Here is a 25881-nt window from a genome sequence, read left to right as displayed (position 1 = left end):
AATCAATGTATGTGAAAATGTAGAAAACATCCAAAAAGATTTAAATAAATGGTATTTAGTTGTCTAACAATGTGAATAAAACTGTGATTAATTGCGATTAAAAAAATAATTTCATGATTAATCATGATTAATTTTTTTAATTGTTTGACAGCCCTAAGTAAAAGCTCTTGCTGCCAAATGCTGTTGGCTTTCACCTTCAGAACTGTTGCCATTCATAATGAGTAAGTCCACTTGGAGGTTATTTACCAGAATATTAGACAGCAGCTCCACGCTAGCGGAGAGAGAGGGCACAACCTGCAAAGGCAATCGTACAGTGGCCAAGTTTAATGCATCGCTAAGAACCACGTAATAGCCCACCAGCAGTCCATGCCAGCACATGGGCTTGTACAGCATCCCATTGTGGACACAGTTACACGAGAAGCGCTTTGCTGGGGAGACACTTCACCCATGCTAAGACAGCCCAGCTAATTGCAGGGAAGACATACCCTAAGAGGTTAGGAAGTAGCCTCTTGGCCAGCTAAAGGTGAAAGAAGCTGTTTCCGACTACATGCTATCTGGGTATCCATTAGGTTGTGCACCATCTTTACAGGATGGCACGCACCCTCAATAGAAGGTGAGGTCACAATTTTCATTGGTTCCTTCAAATGCATCCCACTTCCCACTGGCATCATCTTCTCCTGAGTACGCACAAGATAGCTAACCCTTTCTGACACTGGAAGAGCAGCGAGACAGCACTGCACATCCTAGAGGAGAGGTAAAGCAGAGTGTTGGGAGCACTTTGGCAAGACTGTATTCCATATCATCTCATGATTTCACACAGCAGCCACACACGTGTGGAATAAGACAGGTGATAGGACTGAGACCTGAAGAACTGGGCCCATGACAGCTCTCAGAAAGGAGTTGCTATCTGAGAGGAAGGAGCTAATGTAATTTACCCAGCTTAATTTGATTCCATCTATCACTGGTGAGGTCCAACAGGTCAGTGAGAGCTCATGATTGAATAACGTCAAATGCTGCCAATAGCTTAATAGAGCTAAGTGTGGAAGTTTGGCCCTTGGAGAGTGCCCGTCAGCATTACAAGTTTTGTCTCCATGCCAAACCCATGTCTGAAGCGAAATTGGAAGGGCTCTTGGACCTCAGAAGAGGTGTTTGCACTGCTGGAGCTAGCCAGCCATCGATTTCTGATGGATTGTACCCAGGAAAGGAGACGTTAGAGACAGGGCATTAGTTGGCAGGTTTGTTGGAATCAGATGATAATTTTCTGAGCCCAGACCAGATCAGTGCATGTTTTGGGGATGCTGAGAGTATGTGATTTCAGAGGAAAGCATTGCGGGGCTCTGTTAGAAACTACCCCTTTGGGTTCCACAAGTCACAAAGGAAAATGTCCCAGTTCACATTCGATGTCATGGCTTCCCCAGTGGCTTTCAGAATCTTTGCTTGTAAAGCTGGCCTAAAATCAGTCGGGAAAGGAGACGTGGCTTCCTTCTTTGTCCCTAAAAAGAAAAGGAGGACTTGTGGCACCTTAGAGACTAACAAATTTGAAATCTTCTTTGTCCCTGACTCTACTTCCCCAGAGCTAGATAGTGTCTCAGACGCACTCAGATTGACACTCACTCCAACTGTCTCAGACACTATTCCACGAAGCAGTGCAATAGCTTGATGGAAATACTTATTTTATGTCTCGGCATTTCATCACCATAGCACCTCAATGTCCCATGCTATCTGACTGCAAATAAACCTAGATCTGTGCAAAGAGTCCGGACGTGACAGACTCCCTAGGTTTATGCAGTCTAACTATGACACTTGGGAGTTTAATGGGAGGTTTTTGGCCTCTGGAGTACACCCCAAATACTTCAAATACAACAGAAACCCTAGGCACAAAGGACGTATTATAAATTAATAAAGGCTAAAGAAGTCAAACAACATGTGTTCTAACCACAGCCTAATGCACGCACATTTTTATGACAATCAGACTTCATCCGACTGTGCGTCCCAGATGAAGAAAAGTTTTCTACATTTTTGCCATAAAGGTCTCCACTGGGCACCTGTTAATGCTCCAGTAGTTGATATTAAGGGAACAGCCCAGATTCCCTGTCACACTGGGGCCTTGGCTCAAGTCACAGCGATGCACATTATGCCCCTCTCCCTCACAGCCATCCAACTTTCTGCTGCTCTGGAGTGAAGCTTTGCCCCCTCCTGCAGCACTGCAATGGCAACATGTGCAGGAATCAGAGTAGCAGCCATGTTAGTCTGTATTCGCAAAAAGAAAAGGAGTACTTGTGGCACCTTAGAGACTAACCAATTTATTTGAGCATAAGCTTTCGTGAGCTACAGCTCACTTCATCGGATGCATTCAGTGGAAATACTGTATTTTCCACTGAATGCATCCGATGAAGTGAGCTGTAGCTCACGAAAGCTTATGCTCAAATAAATTTGTTAAGTCTCTAAGGTGCCACAAGTACTCCTTTTCTATGTGCAGGAATGTCACACTCTCGGTCTGTTGTCTGGGCATCTTGCAAAAGCCAAATCTTCTTCACCTATCTCGGTCCTCCTGGCAGCTGAACAGGGTTGCTGTTCCCTAAGTATCTAGCACACCACTAGATCATCACCACTGCCAATTAGGCGAACCACCCACTTGCATCCCTCCCCAATACAAATCCTCCTAAGAATAAATAAACAGTGGAAATGCCAGCCAGTGCCTGGGAAGATCACTAGACAGCTATATCCAATGCAATGCAATGCAATCAGCAACGAGTTACCTTACATAGGCCCAGAACAGACAAACACCAAGACCTCAGCCTCACACAGAGCAAAGAAAGATCTGTGATCAGCAGACCCTTTGCCATCCACAGTCTTACTGCTGATGGGTCACCCAACCTGGTCTGCATCACAAACTCTTGGCTGGCTGACACTGCTGGACCAATGTGAGCTCACATTGTCTCATCTACCTACGGGACTCTAGTCGTCACACACCCAGAGCAAAGGAGGGCAAATATGGAAGCAGAATAGCCATTCCCCTCTCTTCTGGGCTCAAATGCAGGAAACGTTCACTAAAAACAAAATCCTTTGAATGCATCTATTTAATCTGTGACTCCTTAGACAAGACTAACCTGGGAAATCTATAAACCTCCACACACCCACATGGTGATTAAGTTCACAAAATTCACTGCCTTGAAAGACTTTAACGTCAGTGTAGATGATGCTTCTGACAGGTTAGCCCCAAGCCTCTTATCCTAACCTTCCACACTATGTTTCTCATAGGCATATTCTGAACCAGCACAGATACCTGGATACACACTGGCCTGAATCCTAATGCTGGACAGAACATTCGTAATGCAAGAGCCACCCAGTTCCAATTGTATCACTTCCTCCTCTAGGAGGAAATAACTCCCCCTTATTGCAAGAAAGTGAGAAACCCACCCAACCCCCACTATGGTCTGCCCCCCAAAAAACTCTTGGACTTGGCCAGATTCCAGAATTTAATTATGGAAAACTCTACCCCACCAAGAGGCCACAGAGAAGAGTCAATGAAGCAATACAACCACTATCTCTGATGGCTGCTATAAAGCATTCCCATCCACCCCGTCGCATACACAGATTGCCACAGTTTTTGAACGATTTATGACAGGAAAAGAGGGGAAGAAGAAAGCTTAAGCATCAGAGGTGAAAAAATGAAGTCTGAAACAGACAAATTTGGACCAACTTTCCTACAAACCTCCATCACTTCCGTGAAGGAGGCAAAGAGAGCGTACCTCTTCCTTGCCACCCCAGACAGCAGATGTACACTCCACAGAGCCTACTGTTGTGAGGGATTACTTTTCCACATAGAGAAGATCACCCACATACGGAATTACCTCACAGACCACCAGGAACAAGCAGAAAGTGGGACCACTTCAGACATCAGCAAGAGCTGAGGGAATAACTGGTTATTTGGTTCAGTGACCAAAACAAGACATCAAAAAAATATATATATCTGGTTCACTTCAAACTGAAACTGAATTTTTTGTTTTTTTCTTGCCAAAACAAAAAACTGAAAAAGTTTAGTTTTGGTCAAACGAATTGTTTGAACATCCTTTCAAAATGGCGTTTTGAAACAAAACGGTTCATTTCAAAACAAAATGTTGAAATGGGTCATTTAGACTTTTAAGAATTTTTCCCCGTGTTTTATCCAGCTGAAACTATATGCCAAATTTGACACAAATTCGCCAATAGTCTCAATCGCCCCAAAACTGCATTATTCAGCGTATTTACTATTGGACTGAAAACTTTCGCTCAGATCTGTCAGCTAATCTGAGGGAAGAGTAGAAAGGACAGTTCCAATTTTCGATCCTGCACCTTGAAACATCCCAGAGCATTTTACCAGCTTCACAAACAGGAATTATTCCATCTAATGCTGGGTAATAGCTGCCTGTGGGGTGGTATCCAACAACACTTCAGCGGTACTCATGAACTCTACAGAACCACTGAGAACGGGAAATGAAGAAGAGTACCATCATGGACTGAAACCTGAGGAGAAATGAATTAGGCATAATACCGACCTGCTAGGCTCAATATCCTGACTCTTACTTAAGTAGATCTACAGTGAGATGGGAATGTTTCATCTGAAAAATAGCACGTCTCTACCACTGCTCCCACTAGCGCTAAGCTGGGACACTGTGTTGATTGTCTGACATTAATATCGAAGAGGACTAAACATCTGGGTTTGACATAATCAGCCAGTGAATGACACCTGAGGAACACTTATCTGACATTACAGCTATTATACGCCCTCCATAACCCCCTGTTTACTATACAAATCATTATCATTATTATTATTCACGGTGTCTCAATGGTGCTCAGAGCCGACATCAAATAGTACAGGACAATGGTCATTATGTATGTCACAAAATGGAACTGCTGTTTCCGTGGTGTCCTTGTCATAACTCATTCCTTCTCCAGCTGCCTGGATGTGTTAGGTGACTAAGGATAGAAAAGGGCCCTTCCAAGCACTGAGCCACCCCAGAAACCAGAAAGGCTGCATCCATTCATTCCCTGGCATTTGGAGTGTCAAGTCATTATTGTCCTACCAGCATGACTCCATGTGTCACAACGCAGAGCAGCACATGGGGCTACAAAGCCCACACACCTGCACTGAGCTCCCCGGGCTTTACAATGGAAAGTCAGCTTGTGGGATACATTTTCTCCCCCCACATGGCTGTTCCTGACAGCCCCAGTTCAGTCCTTCTGTGCAGACCTCCGGAATGATGAAAAAGGAGGATTAGGGAGGAGATCGACTTGCTGAAGTTGTTCTCTTCTTGCTCATCTCATGCTCTAAGCCTCTGACAGTATTTCAGGACATGGCGGTGCAGTCATGGTTCATCACCATGGAGACAAGAAGCTCTGTTTCTCTTCAATCCCCAGCTAATGGGTTTCATTAAACTCCCATGTCCTCAGAGACAAGTAAAACGGTTCCAACGCTGCTGTCTGCACGCACCCGACCCCGCACTCACAGCTCAGCCATACCCTGGCTCAGAACTGCACCCTGCACTCACAGAGAGCTCAGCCACCCCCTGCACTCATACACAGCTCAGCTACAGCCCGCACTCACAGCCACACCCTGCACTCACAGAGAGCTGAGCCACACCCCACACTCCCAGCCATATCCCCCAGTCCCACACAACTCAGCCCGCCCCTGCACTCCCACACAGAAAGAGCAAACACACATAGCCACATCCTATACTCACCTCACTCTCTCACACGCAGGTTAGGGCTTCACTTGGATCTGGGGGTCTGATTCCCAGCTCGCGTAGACAGACTCACACTAGCTCCCATCAAGCTGGCATGCTGAAGATAGAAATGTAGCCAGGCAGCAGCAAGAGGCTACATGGACTCGCCACCCTGGGTGCACTCTCAGCATGGCGAGCCTGTGCTGCTGCTCACCCCTGCCCAGGCTGCACGGCTATGTTTAGCATGCTAGCTGTATGAGAGCTAGAACTGGTATGTCTATTTAGGAATCACACCCCTAGCTCCAACTGTAGACACAGCCATACACACCTCATAGCCACGCCCATGCCCTAGATCCTGATCCACAAGCTCCATAGCTAACCAGCCTGCAGCACACACTACAGGTCCCACACACTCTACTTCTATGCTCTAGCCCCCTATGCCCCACCTCCCAACACTCTCTCTGTGTGCCCACCCCCTACACCTTAAACACCCCCCCACCTGACACCTAAACTATACACCACACACTCTCCCCCCAGGAACACAACGATCCAGACCATTTTCCCTGACGGCTTTCAGCATCAAATGGGAGGCTACATTAAAACACAAACTTCACATTGAGAAGAGAACAGCCAGCCCTTCCTGCCCTCATTGCTCTGCCCTCAGTGAGATGGCTCAGCTAGAACCACCCACGTAGAAGGAAACACTCCAATTCAGCCTCTTGCTGCCCCTGCTCCACGTCCTGCTGCCAACACCCCTTTCCAGTTCAGGATTTATCTGCACACCCGTTCTCCCTGGCTGCTGCAGCTTCACAGGCTCCTCCCGAAGCTCATGAGGCATCTGTCATGACAGCGCTGTGAGCTCTCCAGCCAAAGGAGATGCCATTCCTGGCTTTAAAAGAGATCCCAACACCAGGGCTGACTCAGACCAGCTCTTGAAAGACCCCTAGACTGCGTTTTCCATTCATATTGTGCCAACTGTCCCTGTCTAGGTTGGGTTGAGGAGCCAGACAAGAATAGAGAGAGCAAAGTATGTGTGTAGTGTTAGTAGTGACGGAACTATACGTGCTCTGGTTGGCTACTCGAAGCAACCGCCCTCTATGACCCTGTGATACCGAGACAGCGTCCCAGCCTGGTGACTCAACAGATCTTCACCCCCAGACACAAAGCATCATGTGACACTGCATCAGCCATAACAGCAAGACATGAGTGACAATCCAGGTCCAGACATCCCACGTGGAGAACTGGGGAGCTGAACCCAAAAGAATAAGCAGCTGAGTCGACTGATTGGAGCCAATGGTATTGTGTTATAAAAATGTTTCTAGTACGGTCTTTTATTAAAGCTTGTATCTGAACTTAACGATCATTATGAGACATGTGCAGAGCATAGTTATGAATTCATGTATATATAGAGAACTGAGCTCATAAACTTCGGCTCCACCTCACAGCAGGACAGTGAGCAATCAGACAAGGCGAAGTACCCTCCAAACCAGGTATTTACACAAAACCAGACACGTAATGAATAATGATCCATTGAACAATCCAGGAAAAGACAATGCTGGGCCACTGAAGTTATTGGAAAGACATTGAGAGACCTGAGGATTTTCCCACTTTGAATATCTATAATGACTGAAGAAAATAAACCTGCAAATCCCTTAACTATGGAAGGGTTTGGGAGTAAAAGGCATTCGGAACTTGAGGGACAGCCTGTAGGCAGGAAGCTATCCATGAAAGGCTGCTGGGTACGCTGGGAAATTGTTCAATGGCAATAGATAACTTGTATTAGCGAAGGGATTTTATCTAATACAGAAGTAAAGTCTGAGGTTGCATCTTTTATGTTTCTTTTCTGTGTAACCGGTATGTGTTTGCTCTCCCCTACTATTTCATCTCTGAATTTGTGGTTTTTCTAGTAAATAAACCTTGTGTTTATTTTTATCCCAAGCAGGTCTCAGTGTGCAAACTGTGTGCAGTGTGGGGGCCAAAGTGAACTGATAACTGGGGGGCTGGTTTCACACCTTCGGGGCAGGGGAGGCAAACCAGAGGGGAAAGGTCTGAGTGTCCAGTAATTAAGTACTTAGGGAGGACAGATTTGGGGAGACTCGGCACTGAAATGGCCATTGGGGTCACCCCGCCAGGAGTAACTGGGCTGGTGGAAGCCAGGATGAGACCTTGTGCTTGTGGGCAGGCTGCTGGTGTTGGCGCTTTCAGCCACAGCAGCACAGCATTAAGTCACCCCAGGGTTACAGGGCAGATGGTGACAGAACCCCTTCCTGGTCTGGGTGAGCCTCCAAACACCACAATGAGGCAGTAGCAGCTGGCTGTATGGCACCAGAGAGTGAGCCCGTTACATTGTGTGTCTCTTGTCTTTTAGCACGGCTTGGGAGATTCAGAAAGGCTGGAAATGGGCTGAGCTTTCACATCATACCAGAGGCTGGGTGGAGTGACAGGGCCCAGAAGCCCGCCTGCTAGGCAAATGACCGACTGTGTGACCAACCTGTGGCATCCTCCTCCCCCGGAGAAGCTACTGAGATGTGTGGAGCTGGTGCGCTGAGGATTAGCAGGGAAGGTGGTGTGGAGGGCAGAAGTCTGTGTCATGCACTAAGCCGAGGAGAGAGAATGTCCAGCATGGTGAGACAAAGCCAACTCTAAACCTAGTTTCAGAGTAGCAGCCGGGTTAGTCTGTATTCACAAAAAGAAAAGGAGGACTTGTGGCACCTTCGGGACTAACCAATTTATTTGAGCATAAGCTTTTGTGAGCTACAGCTCACTTCATCGGATGCATGTTTTCTTCTTTGGAAAAGTAAACGTCTGGTGAGACTGGGGCCATGTCAAGGGAACTGTGCGTGGTCGATAATTGCAAGTGGCATTTGATGCTCCAGAGACACTTATACCATAATACAAAACATCCTGCCCAGACCAAAAGAGGACTGGCCAGCAGCAACAGCGGTACAATCACATCGACGAGCTGGGAGGGACCAGGCGGCATGAGATACGTTAGTCTTGCTGATACAGCTGCATCAAGGGGGCCTTTCTCACTCCACTAGTGGCTGCACTTCTGAGCAGGCAGCCGTGGAGGGAACAATGCAGCTATGAGCAAGTTCTCTGCTATTCACAGATTCCAAGGCCAGAAGGGACCACTGTGATCATCTAGCCTGACCTCCTGTACAGCACAGGCCATAGAGCTTCCCCAAAATAATTCATAGAGTGTGTCCTTCAAAAAAATATGCCGTTGTGATTTAACAATCGTCAGTGATGGAGAATCCACCGTGACCCTGGGGAAATTGTTCCAGTGGTTAATTCCTCCCACTGTTAAAAATGTACACCTTATTTCCAGTCTGCATTTGTCTAGCTTCAACTTCCAGCCATTGGAACGTGTTAGACCTTTCTCTCCTTGATTGAAGAGCCCAATATGAAATATTTGTTCACCATGCAGGTACTCAGAGACTGTCATCAAGTTATTCCTTAATGTTCTCTTTGCTAAGCTAAATACACTGAGCTCCTTGAGTCAATCTACCCCAGTTTCTCCTGTTAACACATCCCAGGATCACTTTAGCCCTTTTGGCCACAGCATCACACTGGGAGCTCATGTTCAGCTGATTATTCACCACAACCCCCAAATCTTTTTCAGGGTCTCTGCTTCCCAGGAGAGAGTCCTGCATCCCCTAATATGGCCTGCATACTTTATATCTAGATGTCTACATTTACATTTAGCCATGTTAAAAAAACACATTCTTTGCTTGTGCCAATTTACTGAGCGATCCAGATCATTCTGTCCTCTTCATTATCTACCACTCCCCCAGTTTTTGTGTCATCTGCAAACTTGATCAGTGATGATTTTATGTTTTCTTCCAGGTCAATGATACAAAAGTTAAGTAGCTTATGGACAAGAACAGATCTCTTTGGGACCCCACTAGAAACACTATTGCAGGCCAAGCCTTCCCCAGGAGGAGTCACTGAAGGGAAAGCTGAAGGAGGGCTGAGCACGAGGAAGCTCCCAAATACCCCAGCGCTAATCCAAGAGCAACCAGTGATTGGGTCAGGACACAGCAGGGTTAACAGGGGTTAATGGACCCAAAAGAAGGGGAAAGCAGCTTGCTTACCCGGAAAGCACTCCCAGGACAAGGTTAAGAACAAAGAAGGAGCCGATGATGATGAGGGGGATGAAGTACAGCCAGTTCCAGGTGGCTCCTAAGGCATCATTGGTCTGAAAGGGAAAAAAAAAAAACAGCGTTACACTTTATTCCACCTCTGTGTGACCATGAAGGGCTCCGGTTACTTCATCCCCCAGGGTCTATAACCAGGGCCCTGTGTGCCCCGGGATTCCACAGCCACGGAGCCATCTGCAGAATCCTGCATGTTGCCCAAGTGCCATAGAACTGGCTATTCCACCCTCCCACCCCATGTAATTCATTGAAGTTGCCATTTGGTACCCAGCACTGGATGGAAGCCTTTGCTCCCTGCCTCCACCCTGCCTGTGCTGTCCTGTACTGTCCCTGTCAGGTGCAGCTCACCAGAACAGGCCCCCTGGTATGGCCCTTTAAAGGGCAGAGCAGGAGCCAGAGAGGGAGAAACTGGCTTGGCATCTTCCTGTCCTGAGCCAAGAGCACAACCAGACCTGCCCTGATCCAGCTAGGGAGGAGCCACTTGTCGCACCTTGGAGCGGTGTTGTTTGGAGCTCTCACCACCAGGCTGGATTAGGCTGAGGAGCTGTGCCATGCTCAGACAGCTCTGCTCCCCGCTCAGCCCTGATGGATATGGGCAGGGGTTTGGGGAGCCATGGTATCTGCAGAGCAGCACCACAGCAGGCCTGAGAAGGAGAACTGAGGCTTGGGAGGGAAGCTGCTCTAAACTGGCTCAGCTGCCCTTGTTTCCCCAGGGACTGTGCAGCAGTGACCTGCGGTGGGGATGGGGGTCTGGGCTCAGAGCTGGGCCGGGTGGTAGCGAGGTTGAGAAGAAAAGGAGGACTTGTGGCACCTTAGAGACTAATCAATTTATTTGAGCATAAGCTTTCGTGAGCTACAGCTCACTTCATCGGAGGTTGAGAAGGGAACTGGAGCTGTGAGCGTTAGAACTGGCCTGCATGGAAAGCACTGAGTGCCCAACACAGAACACCTTATGTGGTGCTGAGCTGCTGCTGGCTTATGAGCTTCCTGGACAGTCAATGCTCAAAGCTCTGCATGCCAAGCCGCAGCAGCCTGGAGGGAAAGAGAAAGGTTGGTGCCCGCTCTGACACTGCACACAGTGGCATACAGCCAGAATCCCAGCTCTGTCTTTATGCCAAATCTTTACACAAACATCAGGAGCTGGGCACTTGGGGGTTTGCATGCAAACTCTTACAGAGTCCCAGGTCCTCTGCTTTTGTTCCAGTGCTTTTCCCCAAGCCTCTCCCTCCAGTCATGTCCCACGGGAAGGGAGGGGAGCTAATTCATTAGCTGGGCTGGCTCCTGGCAGCAGGCTGCCTGCTGAGCTGGGCTGGGGTGCGAAGGGGACGGATACTGCAGGCAGTAGGCTGCAGGCTGTGCCAGAGAATTTAGGGGGCCTTGCCCCATAATACACGGGGCCTTGGCTATTGCACTGCCCTACGGAAGCACAGGTCAAATAACAAACAAATGAGTATTGCTCATGTCTGAGTCTCCTGGAATAGAGCTAAGGCGGCTGGACACCCTGGCTGCAATGGAGAGAATGGCACCACGTTAGCTGCAGGAGGTCAGACTAGATCAGGGGTAGGCAACCTATGCGGCACGCGAGCTAATTTTCAGTGGCACTCACACTGCCCGGGTCCTGGTCACTGGTCCAGGGGGCTCTGCATTTTAATTTAATTTTAAATGAAGCTTCTTAAACATTTTAAAAACCTTATTTACTTTTACATACAACAATAGTTTAGTTATATATTAAAGACTTATAGAAAGAGACCTTCTAAAAACGTTAAAATGTATTACTGGCACGCAAAACCTTAAATTAGAGCGAATAAATGAAGACTCGGCACACCACTTCTGAAAGGTTGCCGACCCCTGGACCAGATGATCACGATGGTCCCTTCTGGTCTGAAAATCTATGAGTCTATGAGCTCAAGTATGGCCACAGACACTACCGGTCCTACCAAACAATGTTTTATCTTGATCCAAATAAAGGATGGAGAATCGTACCCGGAGACAGAGTGTCTCAGCAGGCCACGCCTTGGCATACGAGAGAAGGCAGCTGAAATCTGCTCCATTATATGCAAACCAGGGGAGGTTCTCAGTCTCCTGACACATAGCGAATGCTGCTCTCCGAGGGAAAGAATGGGCACAGCTCCAGCCCAAGTCTTCCCCTAAAACGGGTCATCCCATGCACATGAACCAGGAACCCCTCTTCTCTTCCCCATCTCTACTGCAGTTCTGTGCTCTCTGCCCTAGTGTGACAAGAAAGCGGCAGTCTCATTACGGCTTGGGACCTCTAGCGTTCCTCCAACACAACCTTCCTCCTCTGGACAGGAACATGGAGCCAGGACTTGTGCCAAAGGAGGGAACTGGCAGACACACGGCTCCTCTCCTCGTTATCCCAAAAGAAATTGACTGATGACCAGAACTGTCTGAGAGGAGGGAGGAAGGTGGCAGTTTGACTCATGTATTGCTCTTCTGGATGTGCAGATGATAATGCTGGCTCAGGCCAGGCATGGAGCAGACAAGTGCTGTGTAAACTTCACCCGCACAGCTCTGCCAGTCTGACCCACAGAGCAGCCTCTGCCACTCCAATCCTGGCCCCGTCACACTGTTCTGCTGGCGCCCCTCAGGGCTGACTTGCAGCATCTCCTTGCTATTCCAGGGCCAGCCCCCTCAGAACTGCTGTATAAATACATCTCCTGGGTGACCTTCAGCACCCTCTGCTCTTCCAGCCCTGTTGTTTCTGATAACAAAGCTCAATCACCGCCCCATTATTTCAGAGCTGAGCCTCTCGTACACACAATGCTGCCAGTGTACTCTGTGAGCTGAGGAAGTGGGTGAATACCTAGGACCAAGCTCAGCCAGCTCATTTCACACACTGAGAGTCTAGATTGGGAAGCCATTTCCCTACTCCATCACCTAGAACCCCTCAGAAGGCCTCCCACTAACTGAATAGCAGCAGAGACTCGGACTGCTGACAGCATCTGCCTGAGCCAGTCACCTCAGCGGAGGTCAGGGAGTCCTCCTTTGCCCCACAGGACAGGAACACGCTCTCGGTGCTCCTCACTCAGTACAGACAGGGATTCACAGTGCCAAACCCAGGCTGAAATGTTGTGCCTCTGCCCTTTCCTCCTCCACCAGTCCCACAGTGCCATCTCAAAGCTGGGGTAAAAACTCTTCCTCCCCACAGAGCCTGGATTCTAGCTATACACCATCGTAGGCAGTGCAAGCATTGGCACCCAGCCCTCTCTGTCACCTCCCCTCCATCCCACCGCAGCTGACCAAACTTGGGGATACAGACACTGTTGGTCCCCGCATTATGACCTGACAGGTGGGTGGATGGGGACACATTTCCTCCTCTCTCCCCGCTATAATCACACCTATCATTGTAATGGCCTCCCACTAGGGTGCGACCAGCCTGCGTGGACGGGTGGGAGTCAGGTTTCGCATTACAATTAAGGAAGAGATAAGCAACTTCATTGCATAGAATTCTTCCCTCTCAACCCAGGCCACGCTTCACAGATGCAAACACTGTGGGTTTTGTATTGCTTAGCATGGTGTAGACAAGAAAAGAGAGCCCAGAATGAAGTCAGGCGGGGAACGTGCAAAGAGAAAAACCTCACATTCCGCTCTGTGCATGGCTTCAGGCCTTACCTCCTTGGAGAGAAGGATGGGTCTCAGCTGCCATGTTTGGATGGGATGGAAACTTCTCTAGAGTCCAACAGTGTTTGGATTTGGTATTTTGCTCCATCCCATCCAAACACAGCAGCTGAGACCCATTCTTCTCTCCAAGGAGGTAAGGCCTGAAGCCATGCACAGAGCAGAATGTGAGGTTTTTCTCTTTGCACGTTCCCCGTCTGACTTCATTCTGGGCTCTCTTTTGTCTCGTCCACACCATGCTAAGCAATACAAAACCCACAGTGTTTGCATCTGTAAAGCATGGCCCGGGTTGAGAAGGAAGAATTCTATGCAATGAAGTTGGCATCTCAGCTAGAGGCTGCCAATGTTTGTCCTTCTAGTTTGGGGTTATTCCAAGCACACGTCTAGTCTGATCATGTCGTTGTTAATAGCGTATCAACCGTCCTGCATTATGGACTCACTGGTGAGACTCAGAGGAACAGAAAGAGAAGATGCCAGCGCCCAGGAGAGCACTAACGACAGGGCCAAACCATATCAGCTTTAAAGGCTTCTAGCGAGCACCGCTCCGTAACATCTCAATACAATTATTCACTGAGCCTTTTAATAAAGCAGTGCCCCATCTCCACCTCACTGCCACTTCCTAGTTCCCATTCGTCCTCTTCTCAAGTCATCTGCGCATGACGCCGGCCTGAGCAGTGATGCGGCAAAACGTGACCGTCTGTGGGAGGTGGCATCAATCTTGTTGGAATGAAAGATTCTTTTTTTCCTAACGCTAATTAAGCCCTCATTTTCATCTGACTCATCGGCAGTGCATCTCCAGATCAGCCAGGGTAGGAGCCACCGTGAGTCTCGTCAAAAAGAAAAGTAATCTCCAAAGATTGGAAGAACAGGCCAAAAAAAAAAAAAATCTCCAAGGGGGGAAAAAGCCCCCTTCTTAACGGGAGATGACAAATTGCTGGCTAAAACCCCTGAGCTGTGACATTGGTTCCTCACTTTCTGTGCCTCCCAGCCCTGCCTTGCCTCCCAAAGGCTTTTAATGAAAGTGAAGCCAATGCACTAAATCAGGGGTGGGCAAACTTTTTGGCCTGAGGGCCACATCAGGGTTGCAAAAGTGTATGGAGGGCCAGGTAGAGAAGGCTGTTCCTCCCCAAACAGCCTGGCCCTACCCCCTATCCAACCCTTCCCACTTCCCACCCCCTGACTGCCCTCCTCAGAACCCCTGACCCATCCAACCCCCCTTGATCTTGTCCCCTAACTGCCCCCTCCCCGGGACCCCCCCGCCCTGACAGGCCCCCCGGGATTCCCACCCCCATCCAACCCCTCTGCCCCGACTGCCCCGACCCCTATCCACACCCCCTCCCCCGATAGGCTGCCCGAGACTCCCATGCTTATCCAACCCCATCATTCCCCGTCTCGATCCCCCGAGAACCTCCGCCCCATCCAACATCCCCCTGCTCCCTGTCCCCTGACTGCCCCGACCCCATCCACACCCCCACCCCTAACCACCCCCCAGGACTCCCTGCCCCTTATCCAACCCCCCAGCCCCAGCCCCCTTACCATTCCGCTCAGAGCAGCATGTTTGGCAGCCGCACCACCCAACCTGAGCCAGGCACGCAGCCCCGCTGCCCTGCAGGAGCACGCAGCCCCGCCACCCAGAGCACTGCCCGCGTGGTGGCATGGCTGCAGGGGAGGGGGGACAGCAGGGGAGGGGCCGGGGGCTAGCCTCCCCGACCAGGAGCTCAGGGGCCGAGCAGGATGGTCCCGCGGGCCATAGTTTGCCCACCTCTGCTCTAAATGCTCCTGAAAAGACCGAATCAAGGCTTTGAAGCAGCTCCTGCCATCAACCCAGAACAGACTGTGACACTGAGTGTTGGGAGGTAGTGAAAAAGGGCCAAATGGGACTACATCCCCTGTCCAGGAGGCAGGCAGCCCATTCCCTGATCCCCCCCAAGACAGCGCCACTGTACATCACTGCCTTTCTCTCTGCCCTAATACCTGCTTGCTGATGCTCCCAGGCTTTGTGTCTCTCTCTTGTTGTCTCTGCCTTGCTTTCCTCACCTGCAGACTCTAATTACTGAGAGTGACACACAAACGAGAGGGGGATCATGACAGACGGTGAAAGCAGCTTGGGGGCGGCGGTGCACCTGTGCCGGGAAAATGGTCTCAATTACCAGCCATTTCAGCCGTGACGCAGCGGCAATGTTTTCTTTGACGAACGTGCCCAGCTGGGGGCGGTGCCACTTCTTGAAGTAAACAGTCACACACGGCAATTATCACATTAACCTCCGGAGGGGAGTGCGGGAGAGATGGGTGGATGGATGAGGTGGCGGTGGCGGAGCGGGGATTAGAACCCGTGTCTCTCCACGCTTTGCAGGCAGCGCAAAGAGGGGCGTCTCCTGCCTTTCCCAAGTCCTTTGGGGAAGACGGGTAATCAAAGCCAGATGAGAGGAGAAGCCCAATTCGTAAAACACAGGAAAAATGGAAGCAAAGCTCCCATCTCTCCAAAGGCAGCTGCCCTCAGCCAGGCTGGGCTTGGGTGAGAGGCATAGGTTCATTCCTCTTCCAGTCCTTCACACGTCTCTCCAAAGGACCCTGCAATTTGAGAGCTCTCCTTGTTCCCTTGATATCCTCCCTTCCCAGCATGTCCCTGTGCCCTGCTGCTCACCATGGCTTGGAAAGATGGATCGGGGGAGCCATCCCTTCCCTGCCCCTACTGACAAGCACCATGCTTCTTCCCAATGGCCTAGCTCTCAGACAGACCCTCCCACCCCCCACCCCCATGGTAACAATCAGTCTCACCTCCAGCTGGCCTCCCAGCCTCCAAGCTTCCCCCTTCACACATGTTCTTTGTGGGAATCAGCCTGAGGCCCTCACAAAGCTAAGATGGCATGGGGCTCTCCTGAGCAGTGGCCTGAGCCAGACAGCTGCCTCCTAACTGGAGCTTGCTGGGGGGGCCAGCTGGGGAGTGACTACAGAGAATTCTTTCCCAGGTGTCTGGCTGGTGGATCTTGCCCACATGAACTGGTTGCCAGATTTGGGGTTGGGAAGCAATTTTCCCCCAGGTTAGATTGGCAGAGACCCCGGGGGTTTTTGCTTTCTTCTGCCACATGAGGCACGGATCACTTGGAGGTTTGAACTAATGTAAATGGTGGATTCTCTGTAACTTGAAGAGTTTAAATCATGATTTGAGGATTTCAGTAACTCAGCCAGAGTGGGGCCTGTTACAGGAGTGGGCCTGTTACAGGAGCCTGTTTAGGGCTCTGTTTAGGGCCTGTTTAGGGGCCTGTTACAGGAGTGGGTGGGTGAGGTTCTGTGGCCTGCAATGTGCAGGAGGTCAGACTAGATGATCATGATAGTCCCTTCTGGCCTTGATGTTCATGAGTCTATAACGAGAGGCAGTATCTAGGGGTAGACACGGGTGTTGGGTGGGAGCTCCAGGCACCGCGACAACTGATAGAAGCAAACCTCTGGAAAGTTAGGAGTCTGGGGTGTGCTGAGCATGAGAGTGGTTGGATCCCTACCCAGACCCCCTCATCTAGGCCCACTCAGCCACTCCCAGCCCCAGCTAGAACCAGGAAAGGTAATGGTGCACAGGAATGAATCACAACGAGGGGCAGAGTTGATCAAAATCTTTCAAAGCTTGAAAGCACAGAGGTCCTGTCTGAGATTGGGGTGACAACTGTTTCACTCATCCCTAATATTGACATGGCCTTTTGCATTAAGCTACCTTCTCCCCCACCCCAGTGTAGGTGAGGAGACACCCTGGCCGTTACTAGATGATTAAGGCAGCATGGCCTAGTGGGTAGGGCACTTGACTGGGGTCCATTCCCAGCTCTGAGCAAATCACTTCACATCTCTATTTCCCTCTCTGTGTTGCCCATTTTGACTGTAAGCTTTTTGGGGCAGGGACTGACTTGCTCTGTGTTCAGACAGCATCTCACACAACGCAGCCCTGACCTCAAGTGGGGCCTCTAGGCACTACTATGACCTAGATAATCATGCACCTGGCCTAGATAGTGCTGGGGACTCTGACTCCAGGTAAAACAGACCAGGACAAAGTTGCCAAGAAGAACTGGGTTTCAGCTCACAGCCTAAGGGACTGGCTGGTTTATTTCCTTCATACTTCTATGTGAACTGACTGCAGGGGGGCCAGTGCCGGATTTATAGCCCTGGACTCTGTAGTCCTCTCTTTATCTACCAAAGAGGCACAGCGTGGGCAGCAGCCATCCCCCTCCGGTAAGGCATGGACAAGGACACATCTCCAGGCTTTCTGCATGTCAGTCCCCGGGGTGGGTGGTTGGGGGGGGCGGACAGGGGAGGATATGTGCGGGAGCGACAGCCACCCATTGAGTGGGAAACAGACTCAATAGCAAGCAGGTAGGAACTTTCTGTCACTACTGACCGGGGGCAGATTCTCACCCCTGATCTGGAAGTTCTCTATTCCTTTCCCAATCACCCAGAGCATCGGCCTGACCCCTCCCAAGAAGCCCCAGGTCCCCAGTTCTAATTAGCTAGGCCACTAAGCACTCTCCTTTCCAGCCTTTCTGCTGCTCCCCCACATGCCAGCCTCTCATGGATTTGCCAGGACGCTCCAGCCACACCGCCGGCAGCATCTGCAGCTTTGTTTGAAGTGCTCTTCAAAGCAGGAACAGAGATGAAAAATCACCATGGACTTTACCAGCTGGAGGGAGACTGTTTGCCCGACATGCCAAAGGGATAGGGAGCCAGGGTGGGGGTGGGGAGAGGGGGAGACAAGAAATGCAGTAACTTGGGAGACAAACCACACAAGCTTCCTTCTGACATTCAAAGTGACTCTGGCAATGCCCAGGCTTGTGGAGTCCCAGGTCAGCAAGGGCCTTTAACAAATGTGCTACGGTTCAAGATTGATACTGGCTTTTCCCCCCACCTTGCTTTCTGTCAGGGGATCTCCAACCGCTTTACACTCACTCGTCAGTGCCCCCGCATTATAAAGTATTATGCTCATTCTTCAGACAGGGAAACTGAGGCATATAGGGGCTAAAGGCAACATCTTCAAAAGCTTGGGCAGGTGCAGATAGGCATTTGGGAGCCTATGGGCTCAGGGGGCAGTTGGGTGCCCAAAAGTTTTCCAGCCATGCCAGTGCTGCCTGACTGCCCTGGGGTTTCAGCATCCCAAGAGGGAGACGTATGGTAGGAGGAGTCACTGTCACAAGGCCTTGGGACACTCCCGGGCTGCAGGTTTGAAGTCAAGCAAGCAGAGCAGATGGACAGCTTCCCACTCAGATGCTCCTGGCAGCCCCCAGCACATGAGGACCTGGCAATCTCAGGGGTCAGTTGCTTCCTCAGGACCATGGTAGCTGTTCCTTAGGTATACTGAAGTTAACTACACTTTGGGTGATGGATCAGGGCTCTCTCTGCAGCTGGCCACAGCTATGAACTCCCTTCCACCAACTACTAGCCTGGCCGCGGATCACCCCACCATCAGAATACAAGGTGAGCTCTGCCTCGTCATGCGACGCTTCCTCCCACCAGCTCCCTGTAGCTGGCAAGGACAGTGAGCAAATATTCCCAACCAAGCAAGCACAACTGCGCAACATCACACAGGGAACAAGACAGACTGCTTGTGTTATTGACACATGCCCTGCACTGATATGGAGGGTGAGTTAAAACTACTTAGACAGGGGACGATTTGCACTGTCTCTTCCCCCCACAGCTGGTTTAGAACAAGCTACATACAGTGTGTTGGGCAGATGGAATTGGGGGTGGGGGTTGTAAATTGGGTCAAGACCGAGTGGGGGAATGAGAAGGATGTTGGAGACAATAAGGGAAGGATTTTAATTGGTGAGCCGGACACTCTCTATGGCAGTTGCATGCTGTACTTGTGCACAGCCCACGCTTGAGTAAAAGGCATTTACTTTATCCCCCGGGAAAATAAAAATAGCTGTTCACCTCAATGCGCAACACATCCTGCTCCCTGACTGACTTGGCGACAAGAGACCTCAGGCGGCACGCTGAACGTTCGCATGGGAGCGCAGCGCTCTCCAGCCGCTGGAAATGAAACCCAGGCACCAGCAAAGAGATTCAGTGAGGCTCAGCCAATCAAGACGGGAGTTCAACTGGAATGAGGCTTCCCAGGGAATTCAGCACCCTGGGATTTTTTTTTTTTTTTTTTTTTTGCCACTTTACAGAGCAGCGTTCAGAAGCAGATTACAAGCAACTTCACCAGGATTATTGCTTAATAATAACGCCCAGAGAACACTTTACCATCTGTGGAATTCAAAGCGCTATATAAAGGTGGCTCAGGATTATCGGCCTTATGCGAACTGGGGAAACCAAGTCACAGGATGAAGGACTCATCCCAAGGCCATGGATCAGGGCAGGCTTCCTGGGTGACCCTGGGCAAGCCAGTCACTCTCTCTGGGCCTCACTTCTCCCTCTGTAGCAAGGGAATAGCCTTGCCCTGCCTCACAGGGGTGTATGGAGGATAAATACCTTACAGACTATGAGGGTCTATGGTGAGGGGCACCAGAAAGGAGTATGTGATATGGGTGGACGGTAGCTGAGCGGGGAAGAGACCCCAAAGATCCTGAGCCCCAGGGCAGTGCCCTCTCCATGGGACCACACTGCTCTTCCTTGAGTCCCAAACGTAAGAATTCCAATTCATCCTCAGAAGCCCTGAGAAGTTTCTCTGACAGCCCCCCTGCAGATATCCCAGCCTAACCAGGGCTATCAGCAGGAGTGGCAGAACCTGGCAAGACTAAGGTGATCTCTAGTCTGACGGTCCCACCCTCACTGCTCAGGGAACTGGGAGAGGAGAACATGGGCAAAGGAGAATCTCAGCTTGCTGCACCTGAAAATGGAACAAGTGTTTCCCAAACACTCACAGTGGAACAGCTCCCCTAGGACCGCATTCCCTCCCTTGTCACAGCTGCCATAAGCCCCACCACATTTGCACTAGTGCTATACCCACATCTTAGCCTGCAATGTCCCTTCCCCCTCCTGACAAACACTGGCTGTTGGGGTCAGGGCAAGGACCCCACTTCTCCCGCCAGCAATCTGCTCAGCTGCTTTGGCACTGGGTAAGGGGCATGTCCCATCAGGAGGCATCTGCACCCGGACAGAAACGGAGCATGGCTTTGTTAGATATTGCTGCTGAATTGAATCCTGGTCCATCTCAGGGAGCACAGTAGCATCACAGTTCCCCTAGGTCACACCAGTTTTGCCAACTGGGGGATACATGTGAGCTGGATTTGTGCTCCCCAACCCCAAGTCCTGTCGTCCCCCCCCCCACCCGCCGCCGCTGCCAGCCCTCTGTCTCACGCAGCCCACTGGTGTAACTGCACCTATTTTGTATCAGGGCAGAGTCCCCTTGCAAGGTCCGAGTCGGGGCAATTCCCTAGCACTGAGGTTTAACGCCCACTTTGCGCCAATGTGGCTGCCAACACACACAGTGGGGGGCACAAAGGTTCCAGCCAGCTGTAGTCCCCATGATGGCTGCTCATGTCTACATAACATTGTCATCGTCCTTACAGCCATTAACAAGATTTAAGTTCTGATCTAGCAGCTCCAAAGCCCACCTCCTCTACTGGCAAAGCTGAGGCCTCCATTCTGCGCGGTGCTGAGCAACCTGGCCCTCCCCCCGGTACAGCACTTACACCCATCCTTAAACAGAAGTTACTGAGATTACTCAGGTGCTTAAAGGCACGTATCAGCTTCAGCATTTTGCTAGATCGGGGCCAGAGCGCCTAGCGCCTCGCAGGACTGAGCCTGAAATGGACAGCTCCTTCTCTGGCCCTTTAGCAGAGAGAAGTGCTACAAAAGCACAGCTTTCACAGGATAATAAAGCGCTACAGTGCATATATTACAAACACACACCTCCTAATTGAAGCCCATCATGACAGGAAACCAAGCACGTCCTAACCCTAGCCGTAGGACCTATTGTGTTTGTGATATTTTGACATGCGCTGTTTCCTCATATTGGTCTCCACCGAGCCCAAAGGATTTCCATTTGATCTACAATATAATCCTTGCATATCAACGATTCATGTGCAAAGACAGAGGTTAGGAAAACGAGCCCAGGACAGGCCTAGCAACCTGTGACGGTTGAGAGAAGATTGATAGGGTGGAGGGAGAAGGGACACGCTTTTAGGCTGAATATGGTGGTTTTAGGTTCTGATCCCTTTTTCCACTGTAAGTTTAACCTTTTTTCCTTTCCATTAAAGAAAAGTAACTGGTTTTCTAGTGGAAGAGAAACTAGTGCTAGCACAGAAAGTTGCCTGGGCTGATTTACACATGTGAGACGGGCTTGATCCTGACTGGGGTTGATCTCCTGCAATTCTCATGGCCAGCGGGGACCATGAGTCAGCATCAGTCAGGACCAGCCTTCCCCAGGGTATTTAATTTTTTTTAGCATTTCTCTCCCACTCCCTCACCCTGCTAGCTCCAAATTTTACTCTGTCTTTAGCACTGGATTTTTGGGTTCACATACTTAGCTTGTGGATCTGCACTGGCTCCCTGGGTGTAAGCCATGGATATTATAAATGGCCTGACTGACCCTCTCCCTGTGTCATGCCAACGCTGCTGAGCTGCACAACGGTGCTTGAGCAGAATCCCCTACAGTGCAATGGAAAGAGGGCTCCTCGCAAGGTGGTCTTCACATGGGCCTTTGGCATGTGCTCACCCTCCGATCAGAAAGAGCCCAAGCCTGTTGCCTTTCAGAGCTCGCTGCAAATCTAGTCTCTTTAATTCAGTTTCCAGAGGAGGAAATTGCTGTTGGAGGAGTGGATGTCTAGGGGATGGGGATTTATTTACATGAACCCTCTACCATTCTATTAGCTATGCCTACTGCCATAGTTGGTGGGGTTGCTGCTGGAACCCTTCTCTTGAGAATGCATTTGTAACGAACAGTTAGGGGCATACAGAGTATAAAATAAGGCCTCATTTGGGCTTTTAAAAATCCAAAGAAATCAATATATTAAGTGGAATGCAAGAGCAATTTTGCAACCTACATGTATCCTTCCCTGATCTGTGTTCATATGGGGTGCACCTGCCATGGGTGGAGGGGACCATCTCCTATCTAAAAATAAATATAAACATGCCATTTTAGCAGCTAGTCTGTTCCTTTTCCTAGTTACTTTTTGTACTGTGGTAGAACCTAGAGGCCCCAAGCAGGGATCAAGACCCCACTGGGCCTACACAGACAGACAGAGTCCCTGCCTCAGAATTTCTACAGTCTAAACTTCCTGGCCAGAAAAGTAGCCAAATCCACCTATCCCCTCAAAACACAAGCAGAAGTCTCTGCAGCCTGTATGCAATGGACCTTCCTGCACAAACTCATCTACATTAGCAGATAGTCACTGACTGGTGCTGGGAATCCAGGCCAAAGATGCACACAGTTTGATTGGTATAACATACAATCATTACTGTCACCAGCTTTCCATGACCTATTCATGGAATAGATTGTGCTGTGGTGGAAAAAAATGATGTGTACACAAACTTGGCCTATAATTGTGCAAATCTGTACCTTTCTGCAAAGAAAACCTCAGGGTTAGCTGAGGGGCCCATGTCTGCCTTGGGCTGCTGGGAAGCTTATATTCATTTCATGCCTCTGGCAAGACCTCTAGGAATTTTCCACCCATTCTCAAATTCACCCACACAGAGATCCATTAATACTGCCATGCTACCAGCAATAATGCTACCACCTGTCCACAAGAATAGCTCCAGCAAGAGACACAGTTGCTGCCATGAATAAGTAGCATCTGTGATGTCCCAGGATGCGGGGAGCCTTTCAGTAATATTCTAAGGCTCAGTATTACAATAACTAACATCTTTAATGACTACATCCAGTTTGGCTGGAGATCCACCCAGAGTATCCCGTTCCAGCATTCCTGGTGAGAGACCTGAGAATGATTACACAGGGATTGTCTCTAGTTGGGGCATTTCAAAGTCTTGCTTAGAAACAGGGAGGGGAATTTCTCCAGGACACTATGGCATCACTCAGACATGAGATAATCTCATTCCAGCTCACAAATAAACTCAGCAGCAAGTTGACATGCCAAATACCTGCCTGGCTTGAGGGCAAAGTGAGGTGGAAGTGGCTGACAAAGGAGAGTCTCTTGTATAATCTCACCACAACAGGAGGGATATTAATGTCATATAAAGCAAAAGTAATGAAAGAAAGGTTTTAAACTAAGGATATTCGCTAAAGTCAAAATTACCACCAAAGGGATCCACAGCCTTTCTCCCTTCCCATTTATACATTTGAACAAGAGGAATTGGGGGAAGAGAGAAAGGCAGCTGTTTCCAGTAGTCTCTTGTCCAACATCCGCATAACTCTGTCTGCCTTAAAGTTCACAGCTGGTTTTATACTGACATCTCATTTAGAGGAAGGGTATTTTCTAGCAATCAGCCAAATTGGAACACTGGGTATTAAACCACCTCAAGAGTAGGATCCAGACCCAAACTTTGCAACTCCATCTTCTCTCAAAATGGGCAAAACACTCCCAGACTTTGGAGATGTTGGGATCAAGGTCTGAATTATGTGGCTCAGACCCATCTCTACAATCTTCACCTGGAGTGCTGCCTACCACCCCATCTTCAAACCTCTTCCTCTCTGGCCTGTCCTGACATGTAACACATCCCCACAGAAGATGGATCCCGTTTAGGTGGACGGACACATGGATGGACTTGCACAGTGATGAGCTGCCAAAATCTTAACAACAGGTTCCCTCCTCACCCCACGAGGGGGTCGTTGCCCACCCCCGCCCCCCCGGGACTCCTGCCCCATCCAACCCCTTCCCCTGTCCCCTGACTGCCCCCAGAACTGGGCAGGAGGGTCTCGTGAGCCATCGTAGTGGGTGCCCAGCCCACCCCTAAGAGCCAGAGGCACCTGCCAGGGGGTGTGGAGAGTCCCGGAGGTGCTTACCTGGGGCAGGTCCCAGGAAGCATCCAGCAGGTCCCTCTGGCTCCCAGGGGTGGGGGAGCGTAGCTGGTGGGGAGCAGGGGGAGCAGCCGCTCCCCCCACTCATCACATCAAAAGTGACACCTTAGGCACCGACTCCCTGGGTGCTCCGGGGCTGGAGCACACATGGGGAAATTTGGTGGGTACAGAGCACCCACCGGCAGCTCCCCACCCCGTGCCCAGCCCCAGATCACCTCACCTCCGCTCCGCCTCCTCCCCTGAACACACTGCCCCGCTCTGCTTCTCCACGCGCCCCCCCCACACACACACTCAGGCCGAGGATGGCGGAGGTGAGCTGGGGCGGGGAGCGGTTCCCCTGCGTCCCCGTCCCCCCCCCCGGTTACCTGCTGCAACGCAGGCAGCCCTCCTCACGCCCCCCCCCACCCCCCACCTCCACCTCCCTGGGCCTGAGCGGGAAGCCACAGCCTGCTTCTCAGCCTGCCCCAGCTTCCCACGCGAACAGCTGATTCACGGGAAGCCTGGGGGGAGCGGAGAAGCGGAGCGGGGCGGTGGGTTCAGGGGAGGAGGCGGAGGCGGAGCGGAGGTGAGCTGGGGCCAGGGGTGGGGCGGGGAGCTGCCCTGCCGGTGGGTGCTCTGCACCCACCAAATTTTCCCCTTGGTGCTCCAGGGCTGGAGCACCCATGGAGTCGACGCCTAAGGTGCCACTTTTGGCCGGTTAAATTTAGAAGCCCTTTTAGAGCCGATTGTCCCTCGCAGAGCAACCGGTTCTAAAAGGGCTTGTAAATTTAACAACCGGTTCTAGCGAACCGGCTCCAGCTCACCACTGGACTTGCACTCAAAAATGACACCAAGCAGGAAAAACCATCATGACTAGAATATTGCAAGCGAAGAGTCACAACGTTCCCCCTGCTCCCAGCCCCAAACTCCCTGCCACGCGCTGCAGAGCTGTCCATAAGGAACCAGATTTACTTCTTCACCTTAATAGCTGTAATCTGATCTCCTGTATGTATGGCCATGCTTTATTCCTGGCTGCTGGTTCCTGGCATCCATCGGCTCCCCAGTTACTGTACATGGTTTGAATGAAAATGCTTTGCTTTTCTAAATTAGCTTAACAAGGAAATTGGTAAATTTCCTTTGCAGAACAAGGGCTGCTGGCTCTTAGGGGGCTGGACTGCTGTTCTACAGAGCACTGCTGAGGCATGAGGGTCAATTATGGGTGTCATGTGACTAAGAATGCACATGCTACTCTGAGGATTCTATAGTAAGGATCCTACCAGAGCCCCAGAGCCAGTGATGCTGTGCTCAGCAGCTGTGTTTCTACTTTCTCCTTTGAGCTGACAGTTGGCCACTGTAGGCAAAATGCAGGTTCCTCCTACCTTCCAGGAGATCTGAATTTAGGACTTAAGTGTACTCCCTCAGTTCCACTCTGGCAGGAGCTGGAAGCACTGTGGAGGCAGCCATCCCACCTCTCGCACCAGAGGAAAACCCATGCATGGTT

The 25881-nt window shown here is 50.4% G+C and overlaps 1 protein-coding gene across 8 annotated transcripts in view; it reads right to left on the bottom strand.

The window, feature by feature from the left end:
• CACNA1E (calcium voltage-gated channel subunit alpha1 E) overlaps window positions 1-25881 on the bottom strand; it is a 331342-nt gene that overhangs the window by 128297 nt on the left and 177164 nt on the right. For all 8 annotated transcript variants that reach the window (XM_075131514.1, XM_075131513.1, XM_075131520.1 and 5 more), the window contains exon 9: window positions 9803-9906. In XM_075131514.1, coding sequence (XP_074987615.1) covers window positions 9803-9906 — 104 coding nt within the window. The remainder of the gene's footprint in view (window positions 1-9802; window positions 9907-25881) is intronic.

Source organism: Caretta caretta, chromosome 8 (genome assembly GCF_965140235.1).
Source record: "Caretta caretta isolate rCarCar2 chromosome 8, rCarCar1.hap1, whole genome shotgun sequence".
In the NCBI taxonomy this organism is placed as follows: Eukaryota; Metazoa; Chordata; order Testudines; family Cheloniidae; genus Caretta; species Caretta caretta.
The sequence above is the reverse complement of the archived record's forward strand: the minus strand, read 5'-3'. Positions and strand labels throughout refer to the sequence as shown.